The following is a 16269-nucleotide window of genomic DNA, read 5'->3' as shown; positions in this document are numbered from 1 at the left end:
ATTGAACGCTGCCATACGTGATACTGAGAAACATTTGTGTATGTGGTTTTTAACTGAATAAGGGGATTCTTTTCTTCTTCTTCTAATAAATGAATTTTGAAACAGTCAGTTTGATAAGTATATATAGACTGGAGAAAATGACCCCATTTCACTAATGCATAAATGAGAGCCTATCGAAAAGCAGCAAGCCCATAAAATAGATACATTTTAAAATTTTGGTGTATATATTTATAGACATCTCTCTAACTGATTGAGGAATATTAAATATGGATTTCTTTGAATGTTTGGCACATCTGAATAGAAGAACCTTTATACTGTGAATGCTTTATAAATTATAAATGTTTTACTTCTGTACCAAGATATTACAATTAATATTAAGAACAAAAATAAATATTTTCTAATCTCAAAATAAATCTCCTGTGCAAATGGTTACTCAGTACTGTAATTCTTGTTTTTCATGCTGATAAACTAGATACAAATATTTCTTTCAAAAGGTCCTTGATATTTTTAATTGAATTAAGCCCTTAAACTGAAACGAGAGAAAGGGCTTCTTAATCCTTTTTCTCCTGAGCCACTTTCCCACTGAAAGTGCCCCTTGCTCAGTTGCTTTTACTCCTTCTTGGAGAACAATAAGTGCATCGTATTCTCCTCTCCCCAGTGGGATGAAAGCAAATGGGGAGAGGCACAATTTTCATCAGAATAAATAGCACAGTGGGAAAGCCTCTCTTCACCCACGTCAGTCTTCCACTTCAAATTGCAGCCTCAGCAGTTTCCACTGTGAAGATGCAGGGGAGATCATGATTTACATGCAAAGAGCGGTTCTACCCTTGGGAAACCCATGGTGATGGCAATCTGCTATGACATTGCCTTTTGACACCAGTCACCATAACATTTTGTGAAATAGCTTACCGAGACACAAAAGCAAGAATTTCATCCATTATTTATTTTAAAGTTCATTGTATTACATTATATCAATGCTAAATGTGGCTTTATGTTGATGATATTTGAGTGTGGCAATCCGACATTCTTTGCCATAGTTGTATTTATTTTTGCTATTTACAAATAAACAGTCTCTATATACTTTATATATACTATACATACGGGGTATAGCAAGTCCCCTAAAAAAGAATATATATATTTATATTTATATTTATATGTAAACAGGGTGTCTGATGTATGTGATGTCTTGGTAGAAGATGATAGTCAAAGCTGACATATCCAGATTTTTATGCATATGTACTATATGAAGAGTTGAAAAAGTCACATGGGACATAATGCAAAAAAGTAGCAAACAGGCTGAAAAACAGTCCGCAGTACACAAGTTTTCTTCATTTTAAAAACTGGACTTACATGCCTGTTTTGTGTAGAATGATGTATGAATAGCGATCATATGCAGATTGCAAAGAGATTCCACAGTAGTCAACTTGAAATGTGCTGCTCTGTTTCCTATGTCAAATGTTTGTGGCATGCACTGAGGTTGCATCTTTTTCATTCTCTTGAAGGTAGTGTTGGAGAGCTGGAAAAAGCAAACAGCATATAGGTCTGCTATCTGGAGAAACAAGTAAAAAGAAATATAAATCCTACTAAACAGTATTAGATCAGGAAAAGCGCACATACATTAGTTCATTAAGGAAAGTTATTGGCAATCTAGGTGCAGAGTGATAACATGTTAAAGGATGTTAAAAATAAATGTCAGTATAACATTGATTCAACCAATTAGCTAGGGTATTTTGTTTTAGCCTAGAAGATATAGCTATGGAGAGCTGAATTGCAGTGGCTATTTGATACCTCCAGAATGCGGGAGGTGGATACAATTAGGCATTGTTCTGACCAATTCAATCTACAGAAATTGGCACGCTCCACCACCCTCCTGGAAACAAGAGGCCTATATCCCCATCCAGCTCTTCTTACCTGGGCAGAGTTCAATCAATTTGCATCTGAGTTCAAGGATGCCTGGATACGGCTACATTTTCTTTCCCCGGTAATGGCCCAACTCACGCTACAGAGGGAAGAGGGGACCTTCAACAGCACACAGTTTAGGGTCAATCCCTCCACAGAGCTAGATGGGTCTGTGGAATTGATCATGCATATGATCTTGGTGTTAAAAAGATGCTAAATGTGGAGAAACACTGACAGTGTACTGTACTGAACTGTGGTGTTCAGAGTCACCAAAAAAATCATTCAGACAATTGATTATGTGAAAGGCTGCAGAATTCTTCAAAGCATTCGTATCTGTCTATAGAAATTGAAGTATCCAACACCCACCTACTTATGGCCACTCATTGTTGCATGATTTTCCATTTTTCTTCCTCTCTTTCCGTTCTTTCTGGAGACGTTCCAGTTCTGCTTCATACATCATTTCCTGGATCAGATATTTTTCTCTTCTCATTCGATCTCTTAGATCTTTAGGAAGGTCTGGGATTAAATAGGAAATCAGGTGTTTTATGCAAAAGACGAGGTGCTGGAAAAAAAGTTTTTAAAATTGGTAAATTCAGCATGGAAACAAGAAGCAAAGCTCTTTAAACTAGAGAAAAGTATCATCTGTACAATTTGCATCCTTGTGTGTACGCATTCTGATTTTGTTCTGTATCATATTATTAATGCAAGCATTTCTGTTGAGTATAAGAAAGATTAATATTAGTAAAATGTCAGTCACCAATTACACTTTTCCGTTTAGAAAATTACATGTCCCTTTAAAGAGCTCAATGGCTGTTCTCTATTTTTCATGACCGCCAACTGATATGATGTCAAGGAAAGTCTACCAGGCACCCCCAAAGTTAATGAGATTCCTGGTCAATGTTGCTTATCAGTGTCCAATTTTTTTAAAAGCCCAAATAAAAACAGCTTTTTAAAGAGCCTGGGGTACATTGACCAAAATTAAGCACTTTTAATTAAGTTCAATTGGGATCCCAATGAAAACTGTGGACTTAAAATGTGCTTAATGTGTTCAGTGGAATTGTGCCCTTAATTGGATAGGCTACTACAATTAATGGCATAGGATGATCCAAGAATAATTGTATGTCAGTCCCTTACTCTTGAAGGCTTTAGATAAGAAATTTAAAAAAAATGATTGGCAGCTCCTAGTGCCTACTTTTAAGAGAGCATAACAATGCCAGAAAGTCTATCTGATCATGCATCTCTTATGTCACACAAATTGGGGTTTGCTACCTGAAATGGTTTTTGATGACCATCATGCTATGCTGGAAATGGGATCTCTTACGTAAGATCAGTTAAGAGAAGCATCTTTTGTCCTGTGCAATTTTACTGTAAAAGTACATTTGATTTCAACAGCCAACACCAAATTTGAAATTCCATGCACTCTTACATTTTGCACATCTTTGTCAGTCCCAAATCTTACCTCAAATACAATTATGAAAGCCAACCGTGCAGCTAAGACATGCCAGAACTGTAGTGTGTAGCCATAGGGCACTGGAGCATGAGGAGGGTCACGATAGTCTCTGTACCTAAAACCAAACAGAAAGACAGTTTTGTCTGTTGCAATGAGATACAAACAAACGTGTACACACACACCTCTCCAGTACTGTAATGCAACTCATTTGTTGTAATGCAACTCATACGTTGTTATGCATATTATGGATCCTGGATTCTGGTATCTCTACCAACATACATGTGTATGCCAATACTAGTAGTTAAGGAGGTGGGGAGAAGTAAAGAAATAAACAGCCAGCACCTTCACTAGAAACACCCCTCCCGAGCAATGCAAGGGGTTTCAGGAATAAACAGGAACTTACTACAGTAATTAACTACTGCTGAATACCAGTTGATAAGGCCAGCCAACAAGAGCTGGATATTCTAAAGCTTGCTTACAGAACAAAGTTTAATAATATCATTGCAAGTTACACAGTACTAACATGGCTGCTCTTAAGGCTAGTTCCCTGCCTTAAAGCCAGAACAAAGGGAATAAGGCAGTGGGACAAGCAGCCAAACCTGGACTGTGGAGGCACAGCAAAGTCAACTTGAGGGAAAGGGGGCTGTGCCAGTGAGGGAGGACCCTCATACTCATGTAGGACTGGGAGTTGCTGTACTTTTGACTTGGTTTTTTTAAAAGACATTGTACATCACCATGAGAGGGCATCTTAGAAATAAATATATATGTTCAACAAGAGGAAAGATGATTCACATGGCTGTGTTGTTTACATGCATTTCTTTACCTGCAATATTTTAACGGTGAGCCAGAGAACTCACTTCCATTTGATGCTGGTTCTGAACGATGTTCAAAGTCAGACACTAGAAATACTGATAAACTTGCATTAACGTAGCCAACCATGCATCTAGGAGACAAAGTTTCTTTAGTCAGGTTTGCTTCAGATGTTTGGACAGTAAAGATGACAACCAAGGTTCAGATTACCTGGATTGTCATTAGCTAATGCTGAATGTGCTGGGGAAGGCTGTTTGCTCACTAGGCTCTACTGGAATGGTGGTGTCTAGTAAACATGGAAATAACCCAGGTCAATGGATGAGCTTTGTGGGTGGCGGGAACTGCTTGGAGGGTAAATGGCTCTCTTCAAACAAAGTCCAGGTGATCTGGACACTGGTGTTTAGATTCATCATAAGGAATCTAAAGGCATTAAAAATGTTCACAATTTTCCCAGTTATTTTGTATTTCTAGTTTATACTCTCGGGGTATAAACCCGTTCCCCAACTGAAGCCTTGCTTTGCAAACTGTTATTCTAAAAGAAATTCTTGATGTATTTTTTATAATACCTATATGGCTATTCATTCTTTTGAGACCTAAGTGGTCTGAAACGCTCAGGAGATGTACATCATTTGGCATCATTTTAATGATGTCCACATTGTTTGTATCAATGCTTTTTCCCCACTGATTTTTTTCTGAATTTATTTAAAATATATAATAATGAAATATTAGCTTGAGTATCAAGTTAGCATTTATGAAACACTTGCAAATATCCTTAATATATCTTTAAAGTAGGAGTGGCAAACTGGCTTGGTAATCTTGGTAAACTGGCTGCATCATCTTACCAAAGGCTTTTCACCTGGGCTATGAAGCAGTTTTCAAAGATAAAAATCTTTGCTGCAGGAATGACAAATATCTTGGGGGGATTGCTTTTTGTGAGCAAACCTAAGAAATTAAGTTAATGAAGGCAAAAATATTGGGCTGTAAGAAGAGCTCTGCTGGATTAAATCATCTCGTCCACTATCCTGTTTCTCACAACAGCCAACCAGTTGCTCCTGAGAAGTCTACAAGCACAGCATGAAGATATTAGCCAACCCCTGCTGTTGTCACCCAGTATTCATAGTGCCTCTGGGTATGTAGGCTTTAGCCATCGTGGTTAAGGAAGACTAATGATCATGTATGAGTCAATTTCAGTAACAAGAATGCACACAGTAATTTTGTAAGCAGGATGCTACTACCAACTTTAATGAATGAAAGCTCAGCTAATGGCCAGACCGTTTAATTTTCAATTTGCTACATTGTTTCCAGTGCTCATATACTTTACAGAAGTAAGCTAAAATTAATGCACAGTAAATGACATTCAGGCCAGTAGATTTGGCTGATGCTTAGTGAAGAATTACCTACCTGTACTTTAAAGATGAGTACCCAGCTTGCTGGGGGTAAAGGGCTTGCACAGGGGACTACCTTTACTTTTTTTTACTTTAAAGATAATCCAGCGACAACAGAGCAGGCTGAAAAGCCTTTATTCAGTGCAATTCAGAATTTCATCATTTTTACTTTGCTGGCATAAAAAAATGAAGGAAGCCAAAAACTAAGCAGACACTCAGAATATCTTGTAGCTCTGTGTAATGTTAGCAAGGAGAGGCAGGAGCCCATCATCTCAAAGTCAGGCTGAGCTCCATATTAATGGAAAATTTTATACAGTTCATTATGGAAGCAGAACAGTTGTTTCCCCTCCAGCACGTACTGAAGTGCCAATCCTTGACAGCCTAATGAGTTAGCTGCACTGTCAATCACAGTAACTTCAACTGTTCATTTCCTGCCACAGTGACAAAATTGCTGTGAGATACAAAATATGCCAAAAATAAAACCACCAACTCCCCTCCTGTGTATCAGAAAGGGAAATGAATATAACAGTGTGTGTTATGAAAGATGTGTTTTGTGAAACGTGGTGTACCTCACTATGTTGAAGTGTCAATACACTCACCAGCTGCAGAGTTATACTTTGATGTTCATGCTGGGCAACTGTTGCTTATAAAAGTGTAAATGTTTGAAACGCAGGCATAAATTGCGTAGCTACCATATCTTTCTACTCCTGAAACACCCATGTGCATGACCTGCCTCAGCCTTCGTCATCAGGGCTAAAAGTCAGAATGTGATAACTAAAAGTGACAAATGGTGTTGCTATGAAGCCTCCACTTAGTTGGATTTTCTTTCTCCCCCTCTCTCTTGGCAACCAAGACCACTCTTTCCTGCCAGACACATAAGACCCCAAAATGAGTCTGGGGCCATTTACAATACCAAGGTTTAGAGCCAGCAAAGAGGCAGGAACGGCCATAATTCTCCACTGCCTCATCCTACACAATAGAAACAAAGGCAGCTTCAGAGAAAAAAAGCCACTCTCTTTTTCACTCCCACTAATTAGGACATCCTAGTAATTAATAATATTACCAGTGTTAATTCTCACTACCAGTTTTGACTAGAAGTTCTCCAGGCTCACTGACCCAATATGGGCCAGCTGAAATGTCCTCTAAAAGTCTCACCTCAATGAGGTGAGTATGCCCTCAACCCACCTTCTCCCCGTCCTGAGACTTTTTCTCCTTCCCTTATTTGGAAACTTTTCCAGCCTTCTCACAACCCTTCAGTCAGGGGGTATAGCTCACCAGGATGCTATATTGAAGCCCAGGAAAGGGAATGTTTTGTTTTCATTCATGCCCCGCGTCCTATAACAAACCAGAATCAGTCCACAATTGTAAACTTCCTCTTGTTTCCACCTTGAGTGTACCTACAATGGTTTATCTGTACCTGGCACACATTACATGCCTCTGTCTGTTCCCTGCTCCTCCTCTTTAGATTTACCTTTTAGATTCCAGGCTGCCCAGATGTTTGGAGTCCTTGCCTAAGTAGTGGGAGCTCTGGTTGGAAGCTGCTTGGATAGGTGACTATAAGCCATTCTTCACCTTGCTCTTTGGCTTCTTGTGTCCCACTTCTTGAGAGATACACATTGTACAGGTCTCAGTACTTAAGTAGCTTCATCACTTTGTCAAAAGACCACTTTATAGCTATTTGTATGTGTCATTGCCCAGATGCATTCCTTTTAAGCTGAGGATAAAACCTAAGCAAGGAACTCTTTGAAGTGAGTTAAGGCCAAACTGGAAAGTGGGCCTCGTTCACAGAGACACACAGTAACAATGACCACATAACAAGAGGGTTGTATATACGAGAGGGACACTAACCCTCTGTACTTGAACAGCTAGATGTGGCAAAAGGTAAAAAGAAATTCAGACTATTCCTCAAAAAGAACTTGTAAGAGATGGTAACTGAAGTCACGCTAAAATGTTGGCCCCAAACAAAAAAATCATTAAGTGCTCAGTGAAAAGAAAGCCTCAGTTTGACTAAACAGAACCCACACTGCCATGAAAGACAACTAGAAGGGTGTAATTCAGGACTAATATGTGCTGTTTTATTGTATTTGATCACCGTAGTCCAATTATGCAGGTTGCTACAGCTCATATTCTTCCATTTCTGTACCAAATGCGGAGCTGCTTCAGCCAAAACGAACTCTGTTCGGCCTTGTCATGTACCTAGAACCCAAACAGGAGTATAGCAAAGAAGATGAATCCCTACAGATGCTCACATAAGAAGTGATACTGGAGATGATCTGAGAGCATGTTTTCAAAATCAAAAGCTTACTTTTGTCCAGCCTCCCCTTGGCCTGCACATGGTCCATACTTGTAAGCATAAACGAGCCGGGGGATAAAATCCGAAGTTACAGCTATAACAAATGCATTTGTAATAACAGAAAGAATCCCAATGCCTTCTAGAATTCCATACCAGATTCCTGTGCAATGAAGAAAATGTTTGTGTCAGCTCCAGGGACGATAACATAAGAAACAGAGCAAAGGTAAATCAGCATTTAATACTACAGTCACTAACCACTGTCTTGGTGCAAATGGCCATGCTATTCTGCCACTAATCTGAAGATCATGTTTCATGCTGACGCATCCCCAAAGAGAAGGTACATCTTCCCTGTTATTCAACACCTCCCAGACTTCCTGTCACTGCTGAAATGGCAACAAAGCTCTTGACTAACAATTAAATTAGAACACAGTTGAACACTTGCTACTCTGTGGGACAGTGTGCTAAAGCAACAAATGCCCTCTAGATCTATAGTGGGTGGTTAATTGGTTAGCAGAACAAAAAAGGAAAGTAGATAACAATATCTTACTATTTAGCCTTTAGTACCACGTACTGTATGTAGGACGCTGACCTGCATGGCCCAGGCTAGCCTGATCAGATCTCAGAAGCTAAGCAGGGTCAGACCTGGTTAGTTCTTGAATGGGATACCACCAAGGAAGTCCAGGGTTGCTATGCAGAGGCAGGCAAAGGGCAAACCACCTCTGTCAGTCTCTTGCCTTGAAGGGGTCACCCTAAGTCAGCTATTACTTCACGGCACTTTCCACTACTACCAGGGTATACGCCTCTATTCCATTGCATGTGTGAGGTGGCCTAGCTCTCTACTGAAATGTTAGTCCCTATTACAAGAGATGATTCAATTTTAAATGAGAGGCACAAAAAAAGCCCTGTATTCAGACATTTCTAATAATCAGGATGTCTTGGTTGACTTTTGTACCAATTGTCAGCTTCCTGACAAGGAAGTTCTGCAACTATTTGATACTCCAGTGAATGAGCAAAACCCAAGTGTAGCTAAATAAATACACTAATACACACAGCTTGGGTTTTGTAAAGCTCGTATCCACTCCTGGAGTCATTGTGAATCTCCCCAACCTGAGGATTTTTAACATGTGTGAAAGGGGATCCCGATGTATGTTTTGTGTGTTCCATTCTCAGAATTTTGTTCCTGGGTACATATCATCTTCTGTAAGAAGCTGGCTTACACAGCAGTATGTCTGGCTTTCTTTGCACAGTAGGCTGCTGTTAGGAGGTAAATTTCATGCCCCAGATTTTGAAATTAATGTGTTTTATTTTTAGACTTTTCTTAGTAGTTAGAGAATCTTGGACTACACATTTCAGCTTTCTATTTGTTGTAGGAATATCAAAGTTTCTAATATCTGAGAAGAGTGTATTCTTGAGCATACATTTAACATAACTGCTTACCTATATCTTTGGCTCTTGAAGCTAATGGCCGCCTCCATTGTGTGACAAATTTGTATGCATCCAGGCGGATTTCAATAATATTGTTAAGTAAAGCCAGAAGTGGAGCAAGTGGAAAAGCTGCCACAAATATAGTTGTGAATCCGAATTGAAGAACTGGGAAGGGAGGAAAATGACACTGTCTGTAATGGTAAGCTGGAAAAAACAATCTAAAATAGGATCTATCTGCACCTTCATTCTGGTCACTTGTTGCTCATTTTAATTTTTCCTAGAAATTTCTCACTTTAATATCTTTGTTCCTGCATTGCTCTTTAAATGTTTTTAGTGCTCACATCTGAAGATCAGCACAGGAAAAAGACACTAAATGGCACAATGAAGGACAAATGAAAGTCTAGGTTTCCAACTGTAAAGTAAAATCAGTTGTGGGTACTCCAGCCCACCACTTCATTCAGTTTACTATGGCACCTACTTGTGAGCAGTTCACCCAAACACTTCAATCGGAGAATCTGGCTTTATTCGTTCTTTCCCCCATTTGTTTGAAAACAAATGCGCTTCCACACTTGCCAGCTTGTCGTTTCAAACAGCTGGCTGATGAACTTGCATTCCAGCTTGCTATAAAATGCAAACCAGATCAACATACAGGATATTTCAAGGTCCTGCAGGAACAGGATTTTGGAAGATATTTCAGGCTGTGGCAGAAGAGTGGAGGCAAGAAAGTTGCACTCCACAAGTGAAAATTCTGCCCACAGAAAAACAGAGATCTAATGCCAGGTTTTCAGAAGAGCTGATAACATGCAGTTCCCTGGACCTTTGATAGACTTCTGTAGAATTTACTCTTTTAATGCAGCTCTATTCAGAAAGTCTGAAATTTTACATTTGGTATTCACTTTTTGGGGGGGGGGTGTGTCAGATTGCACTCCTAGGGTGTGAGGAACATTTCTCAGATGCAATTTATTTTGTGCATTTTACTTCGTAAGTGTTGGCATAAATATGTCCAGGGATACCAGTCAAGCACCGTGCATCAAGAGAACGTTCACTTCATTTGCGCTAGCATGTTAGTAACTGTTCAAAGTACAAGGAATTTAATAAAGCTCTTGGGGTGGGGGGAAAAGGAAATTGAAGGAGGGGGTGGAATGACGTGAAGCTAGCCAGAAAGTCTGGATTTAATTCCCCCCCCCCCATCGTCACTTCTCTCAAAGAAAGAAAGGACACTCCCATGCTCTACTGTTAGAAATAATTGCTCTAATATAGAAATCAGAGCACACACGGTGCTGTACACCAGGGGAGGGCAAGCTTTATGTTTCTGCTTAATTTCAAGAGCCTTGAGAGCTACCAGTCACAAAATGGCTGCTTGGTGGCTCAATCGACAGAGCTAGTGACAAAATGGCAGCTTGTACAAAAATTGCAGCTTCTCAGGGCAGGTTTGCTGTGCTCAGGTGGGGAAATCTTCCTCTGCTGTTTTCCAAAAGCATACCCTCCTCCAATTTTAACTTGCCCTACAGGGGAACAAATATAAAATTACCTTTATATTTTGCCTGGAGGCGACAGATAGCTTTAATGCTGATGGACAGAGTCAACGGCATGCTTCTTTCCCGTCCAGGGCTAGAGCTTATGCATGTGAGCACATGAAGGGGGAGGAGAGGTGGACGGGAAAGGATAGTGGTGCTGTCATTTTCCCACCCAGAGTGAAGGCACATGCATGTGTGTGACACCTCCTTTACACGAAAGAAAAAGGAGAGAGGCTGCTGCAGTAGCTTTAAAAGGAATGATAAGCAAGTGATTACAGCAGCGCTGGGAAGAAGGGTGGAGAGGTACTTTTAATTGCTTGGAGTGTAACTGGTCAATCCCAACTTTCCTTCTGTTAACTCCTGCCATATACAAGGATATCTCTTCTGAACCAATGACCAGTACTATCTGCTGCTCGCCTTTTAGAGAAGAGGTTAGGCCTAGACACTGTCAGAGTTGACAGTGGCCATTCTGTGCTTGGTTGTGCCAAGTGCGCTTGTCCCAGCAGTGTGCTCACAGTCCTGGGTCCAGGATGCAATATGGTTTATCCCCATGCAGCACCCTTTGGTATGTATAGGATCCAATATGGAAGAGTGACCAGTGCATGGATAACCACAGCACAATTCAGGTGACTACCTTACATAGTATTTGCCCTTTCCCCAAGAAATCATTCCACATTTATGCAGCAAAGCCCCAGAGAATTTTCCAGAACAGTTCATCTCTATTTGGGGGGCGGGAAGAGGGTGAGAATGACATATGAATGACCTTGTCATCAAACAAATTAAATTAAGAGGTTTTCATACTCATTTCTAGGTATTCATCAAAGAGTCCATAGGCATTCATAGGCTGAAGGTTGTAGTCCTTCTCCCATTGAGGGAAGGCTGCTTTTTGCTGGGAGCCATACTCATGTCGCACTCTTCTTCTGGTCCACCAATTCTGAATTAACCTGCGTGTTCAATTAATTTTTTTTTGTTTTCCAATCCAGTTGATGCAAACATTACCAGCCGCATTCATACCAACCCACATTCACAGAGCAGGAGAGCAGAGTGTTAATGAGTCCATTCTACTTCCAATGATCCACTTCTCAGATTACCCTGTGATTTTGGGTATCACTTTGCTCAGTGCATAGATTAGACTACCTCAGAGGCTGCCTACTTGCAGAGAACTCATATATACACATTTGAGAGGACATGTGACCCACAGTGAAGTGGTCAGAAATAACATGGGGCAAATTATTCCCTGACATGCAACAAGGAATCGAAAACAATACACTTTGACCAATTAAATCTAGCCGATGAATTGGAATGGTTTTATTTCCTATGCCACCTCCTTCATGTAATAATTATGCTACAGACTGACATCATGCTCATTATTATAATAAGCTTCAGTCAAAGATTAAGCATTATGGTCAGCTTCTGCATGGTGAGGATTCTCTGGGCTGCAATCACTTCCACTGCAAATGAAGAAGCATTTCCATTAGCAATAGAGCTCCCACATGGAGTTTTCTGCACATTTTCTTGCGTCAGTCATCACTCTCACTCAGCTAGACATCTTTCTGCAATCTTTTAAAAATGTAATATGTTATAGCAATCACTGATTTTAAAGGAAAGTTCTCTGGTAGCGCATCAGGAAAAAATGGTGGCCGCAAGGGGCTGACAAAAGGAAAATGGCATTTATGTGGGCAGCACCTTAAAAATGCACACTTTCCCATCCAGACAATATGCTAAAACACTTGGGCTGCATTCTTCTTTCATAAAAGATCGTAGTAAACCAGGTTTGAGAGAGAACATGCTGAGGCAAACCTGGAAAGTGGACCATTAGAGAATGATGTCATGTTGATGCTCCCCAAAACAGCACTTCGGTTGGAAGCAAAGGTGGAGAAAAACATCCATGTGGAAGCAACCATGGAATATCAGCCAAGAGATACCTGCAGGCAAGGCTCTGCTTGCTCATACATTTTTCCTGCAAACAACAGCAGCACTAATAAACAATGTTTGTAATGTTATATTGACATACGGATAGCCCAGTTCCATGAAGTTGTTCCAAGTCTGCTTTAGCACCATTATGATACTCATTTGCATACAGAGATCTATAAGGCATCCACTAGGGTGGCACTGCATGGGAGAGAGAAAGCAAATAACGGTTCAAAGAACAAAACAGTTGATTTTTAAAATATTTGTATAGAATGAAGAGGAGCCCAGTGGTACAGAGTGGTAAGCTGCAGTAATGCAGTCAAAAGCTCTGCTCACGACCTGAGTTCCATCCCGACGGAAGTTGGTTTCAGGTAGCCGGCTCAAGGTTGACTCAGCCTTCCATCCTTCCGAGGTTGGTAAAAGGAATACAAAGTCTGCCTAGGAAACGTTGGGATGTGACGTCACCCCATGGGTCAGGAATGACCCAGTGCTTGCACAGGGGACCTTTACCTTATAGAATGAAGAGTCACGACCCTATTAAAAATGTGTAGCAAATCTTCCATAAATGTAGCTACCACATGCACGAATGCTTTGGGGATCTTCCTAATATGGTGCCTGTAGCATAATTCATTATAGGTTTGACCCACTACCCAACAGCAGGCGAGAGAACCGAAAAACAACAGACAATAGAACAGTAAGGACACACTCTCAGACATGTTCTTCCCTAATTTACCTTTTCTGAAAGAGCTGCGGTAGCTGTCACTGAGCCTCACATGGAGGCCAGAGGCAGCAGCAGGTGCAGAGCTGCCTCCAAGCCCTATATGGAGGAAGGAGGTGGTGGTGGTTGGCAGCACAGAGGGGTTGGCAGCACGCCAGGCCCAGCTGGGCCGAACCCGACTTGCAGCTCTGCGTGGCCCACCACCTCTGAGTCCCACATGGAGTGCAGAGGCAGTGGTTGGCAGGAGTTCTGCCCCAGCCCAGCCACCAGGTAAGTGAGGGGAGAAGTGGGAGTCTTTTTAATTTTTGTTAATGGCGGGGCCGAAGTGGCCCCAAAATGCTGAAAAAATTCAGCATTATTTGGGATCTGCTTTTCAGCTCCCTTTAAAGGCCACCATTTTTGGGGGGAGTAACTCCTCCCCGAAAATATCAATAAGGTATTTTTTTGGGGGGTTGGTTTGGCTTTGCCCAACACCCCTCAGTTGGTACATAATGCTGCAGCCAGGATATCGACTGGAGTGGGTTGTAGGGACCATATCATATTCAAGTCTTGGCCTATTAACACTGGCCCCCAGTTTGTTTCTTGGCCCAGTTCAAGGTACTGATGTTGGCCTTTGGAATGGGACCAACATACCAGAAGGACCACCTTCTTCTGTATAAATCTACCTGATTGCTATAGTCATATTCTGAGGCCCTGCTTCCAGTGCCCCCACCTTTTTAGATTATGAAGTGGTAGCCCAAGAGAAGGCCTTCTCAGTTGTGGCACCAAAACTATGAAACTGTCCTCGGAGATGTTTGTCTGTCTTTGTGGTACAGTCAGGGCAGTAGTTTCTGGGAGCCTGGGGCAGGGACTCGTGTGGAAAACACCATTGGCTGCTGCTCCATTGGGCATTTTCATTTTTTGTCACTTTCACATTTTGTTTTGCCGTAATGCAGCAGTGTACAGAATCACTTCCTTATTATCAGGAAACACTCACCTCTTCCAGTCTCCATCTGTTTATCAGCCTCAAGTAGGCACCAGGGTGACCTGTAAATCTTCAAACATAAGATCAATCAGCACCTCTTTTGTAGTGGGTCACTATTGAGCTCACAAACAGGGAAAGTTCAAACGCAATAATCTATGTTGTATTCTCTAAATTCCCAACTTTCATTTTTTTTAAAGTATCTACCTCCTTCCCTTGCAGAGATATGCCTCTCCCCTTACATTTCCACAAGGGAAAGAGCTATAGTCTTACTTTAAACAATAAAATAAAACGAAAGCTGGGAATCCAGAGTACTTCCTAAGCATACACTTATAATGCTCCAGCAATATATAGATATTTTAGTGCCATTTAAAAAAAGGGGTGTGTGTGCTATGATGTCACAGATGCCACCACCAATGATGACAGCACCCTCCCTTGAAAATCCTCATTATTGAAGGCATGTGCGGAAGAAAATAAATGGACCCCACAGGAGCTGTGAAAATGCACAGGGAGGGCAGACGTGAAGAACAACTGTGCCCAAATTGATTCTAAGGCTTGTACAACGACTCCCAAGAAATCAGGAGTAAGTCAATTGTGTAGAAAACTCCAAGGTCTCACAGTAAGTACTAAATATTCACAAGGGCACCCTGAGAAATTAATTTAGTGCACTGCCATAAATCTGTGCATGGTTCACACATGGATTACTGGCAGCTGTTCACCTCTATCATTTCCCTTTCTGTAAAGCATCTCTCTCTCCCTCTTTCTGTCCTCAAGTCACAGCCAACTTATGGTGCATCCACTAAGGGTTTTCAAGTTGAGAGACGTTCAGATGTGGTTTACCATTGCCTCCCTCTGCGTAGCAAGCTTGGACTTCCTTGGTGGTCTCCCATCCAAGTTCTAACCAGGGCTTACCCTGCTTAGCTGAGATTTGACAGGATTGGGCTAGCTTGGGCTATCCAGGACAGGGCAAACCATCTCTAAAAAGTCCTTTAGACCCATAAAAATGTTTTGCTTGCTATTCCCTCCATATAATGGTTAATCTAGTATCTCACATACACCTCCAACATTTGGTTTTAGAGCCACAGGTTGCTTGATTGGCTTTGGTTGAAAATAGACATATTATTGAAGGTCTTTTTTTTTTTTTTTTTAGTATTAATTGAACAGTAATATCATTTTCCTTCTTTGGAAATTTTCTACAGTGTTCCAGGCAGGGAGGACGATTATTTTTTAATCTTACCTTCCAAGGAAGAATGCTATATAAAAGGTAGAGCTGTTCAGATTGACAAATTGAAAAAGGAACATTTTCAAAGTGAAGCTGTTCTCCCACTCAGACTCAGTACGAGGCTGCTCTGTGGAAAAAGGAGAGCAGACTTTGGCTCTGATTAACTCTCGGATTAGAACAAAAAGCAAGCATGTGGCAGGGACTTGACTGCCGATCTTAGAGTCCAATCCTACGCATGTTTACTTGACAGTTCAACCAGACCACTGAATTCCCACAAAATTCAATGGGATTTACTTCCAGTAAGCGAGTGTAGGATCAAAGCTTTAATTTTTAGGAATGGGCAGTGCAATTTTATCTGCAAATAAGCTAGAAAAATGCTTAAAATGCTATTCTGTTTCGTAACTGTCTTTGCAAATTTTGTAACTGGCTTTCACATAGAGGTGAAAAGAAATGAATGGCACTTTGCAGGAAGACACGTTTCTTGCTTTGTTATGAATAGCAAGCTGAAAACGTATTTGTATTTTTATGTACTCTGGTCTCATAGAATGGGACCACATTTACTGTATTTAATAGTTACCCTGACAGAATGTGCTCCAAGACACTGGGTGATGAATTCCAAACTGACTTCCCTTTGGGGAAGACTTTGCTTCTTTATTCCTTGAGCACACAACTGGTCTG

General features: G+C 40.9%; 1 protein-coding gene across 6 annotated transcripts in view; it reads right to left on the bottom strand.

Annotated features, from left to right (window-relative positions):
- Positions 1-1012: 1012 nt before the first annotated feature.
- Positions 1013-16269, bottom strand: part of ANO4 (anoctamin 4) — a 96485-nt gene continuing 81228 nt past the window's right edge. For all 6 annotated transcript variants that reach the window (XM_056845828.1, XM_056845826.1, XM_056845827.1 and 3 more), the window contains 10 exons: positions 15607-15718; positions 14385-14442; positions 12794-12891; positions 11581-11723; positions 9275-9427; positions 7850-7997; positions 4173-4292; positions 3359-3464; positions 2270-2461; positions 1013-1549 (listed from right to left, as the gene is read on the bottom strand). In XM_056845828.1, coding sequence (XP_056701806.1) covers positions 2270-2461; positions 3359-3464; positions 4173-4292; positions 7850-7997; positions 9275-9427; positions 11581-11723; positions 12794-12891; positions 14385-14442; positions 15607-15718 — 1130 coding nt within the window. In that variant the 3' untranslated portion in view covers positions 1013-1549. The remainder of the gene's footprint in view (positions 1550-2269; positions 2462-3358; positions 3465-4172; positions 4293-7849; positions 7998-9274; positions 9428-11580; positions 11724-12793; positions 12892-14384; positions 14443-15606; positions 15719-16269) is intronic.

This window comes from Euleptes europaea, chromosome 3 (assembly GCF_029931775.1).
Source record: "Euleptes europaea isolate rEulEur1 chromosome 3, rEulEur1.hap1, whole genome shotgun sequence".
Lineage (NCBI taxonomy): Eukaryota > Metazoa > Chordata > Lepidosauria > Squamata > Sphaerodactylidae > Euleptes > Euleptes europaea.
The sequence above is the reverse complement of the archived record's forward strand: the minus strand, read 5'-3'. Positions and strand labels throughout refer to the sequence as shown.